Below are 1,963 nucleotides of genomic sequence, written 5' to 3' on the forward strand. Positions count from 1 at the left end.
GACTTTTAAAGAGACAAAAAGCAGTGGCTAAAGTGTCTTCCAGGTCTCTGTCAGTACCTCAGTCTCCAGTGATTGTATCTCGCATGGGAGCTCCACAGCATGGCGGGTGAAGTAATCCATGGTGATGGCATCATTCCAGTAGCTCAAGTTGTTCTCCTGAGTAGCAGACTTCTTCTTTTTCCTCATACAGCATACGGTAAGCAGCACGGCTGAAGAGAAGAAGACATATTAATATTCTATATCTAATTCTTCTTCATTGTAGCCCTAAGACCACATTAATCGCTTCTGAATTTTGTATGATGTATTTCAGAAAGTTGTAAGCAAAAGCCACTAAGCCACAAAGGGAATATAATGTTATATTGTGACTTTGGAAAAGTTCCTGTCAGTTCTGATGACAGAAAGTACAAGTTTTGAAAGCTGGAGGAAGTGTGATATTGGTTACTCACAGCATGAGGAGACAGGCACGCTAATGGCAAGAACCAACCACACAATGTCCATTTTGTCCAGGCAGATGGTGTTTTTTTCATGAGGGGGACCCAGCGCAGGACCCGACTGGTTCCCAGAGCCCCATGCGCCTTGAGTGGTGGCTGGGACCTGCCTGTTCATGAAGCTCCCGCTAGCTGTGGAGGGTGCCTCTGAGATGTCTGAATCATTTGCTGCAGGCCATGAGGCATCAGTGCTGTTGATAACATCTGTGGCATCTTTTAAAGAGACAAGAGAACCAATGGTCATATTGATGGTTCCATCCCTGTCATCTTGGATTTCCAAAAAGTTTCCACTCTCCGCTGAAGAAGTGGCATCAGATGTTGTAACATGGTTGGAAGGCAGGGCTAGAGCTGGGGGAGGAGACTGGATGTCAGTTTGTGCCAAAGCTTTTCCCACCGTTCCCAATAGGAGAGTGGGATTCTCTGTTGAAGACACGTCACGCAATGTAATGGTGTGGTGCAACGCCACCTTATCCGTGTTCTGCCCTTTGTGGGTTTTGAAGGTTGAAGACAATGAAGATGATGGTGGATGCTGAATGGGCTCAATGGGCTCCTTCACTCCCATCTCTCCAGTGTCTGTGGTCCCCGAAAGGCCTTCGGCACCAAGGGCCATGTCACTTTCAGTCCCTGAGAGAAAAGAATGATTTGAGCCAGAATTTGTGGCTTGGTTTCCACTGTCCAACCCAGTAGCGCTGATCTGATTTCTACTGACCACACCTGAGGCCTCCAAACGGTTCACTGGCTTTGTGCTGATTGTACTCGGCTTGTCGATATTAATGCTAAAGTTCTGGTCTTGGGTTTTAGTGGTGAAAACCCCAGAGCTTGTTCTATTGAACATACTTCTAGAGGTCAGTTGGGGTGCTTCTGCTTCTGGAAGAGGAGATCTAAGTAGTGCCTGATCCCTGGGACCAAAAGAATGCACCCCTACTGTTGTTGTTTGAAATATGGCAGATGGAACAGTGTTCTTCTGTGTCTGGAATGAGTGGGCAGTGGTGGGTCTACTGATGGCTTCTAGAGAGGCCAGTGACTGGATGTGCAGATCCCCAGTGCTGGAACCCTCCTGCCAGCTCAAGGGCCCCGGTGAGAGGATGGCGAGGGTTTTGCTTCTCGTTGACATGGAGACAAGGTCCCGAGGGGTTTGGCTGGGGTGAAGCTCCTCTGCGGAGAACACCAGCCCAACTGGCACAGACAGAATCAGCAGAATACCTGAGAAAGAAAAACAGGCCATGAGAAGAATGTAGACATAATGCATTTATGGAAAATGCTCGCTCACCGCACATACAGCACCAAGGAAACTTTTACTTTAAGCTTTATTTAGTCCATAAGGAGGTTCTTACAGAACCATGCAGAGAACAGTTGAGTAATAATCTTAGCTGGGCAGCTTGATTAGAATCTTGATTAGAATTTGATGAGCTTTAATGAATGCTGGTAAGGTTACAGCATCTGAATGACATCACCAAATGTGGACGGGCCCTGAC

General features: G+C 47.2%; 1 protein-coding gene across 1 annotated transcript; it reads right to left on the minus strand.

The window, feature by feature from the left end:
- Positions 1-27: 27 nt before the first annotated feature.
- LOC107580298 (uncharacterized) lies at positions 28-1,750 on the minus strand. The gene is made up of 2 exons (XM_016266021.1): positions 447-1,750; positions 28-209 (listed from the first exon to the last, which is right to left on the minus strand). Exons 1-2 carry the CDS (start codon positions 1,735-1,737, stop codon positions 28-30), a joined length of 1,473 nt encoding a protein of 490 aa, XP_016121507.1. The 5' UTR covers positions 1,738-1,750.
- Between the last annotated feature and the right edge of the window lie 213 nt (positions 1,751-1,963).

The sequence above is a fragment of the Sinocyclocheilus grahami genome, unplaced genomic scaffold, assembly GCF_001515645.1.
Source record: "Sinocyclocheilus grahami isolate Dianchi unplaced genomic scaffold, SAMN03320097.WGS_v1.1 scaffold30230.1, whole genome shotgun sequence".
Classification (NCBI taxonomy): domain Eukaryota; kingdom Metazoa; phylum Chordata; class Actinopteri; order Cypriniformes; family Cyprinidae; genus Sinocyclocheilus; species Sinocyclocheilus grahami.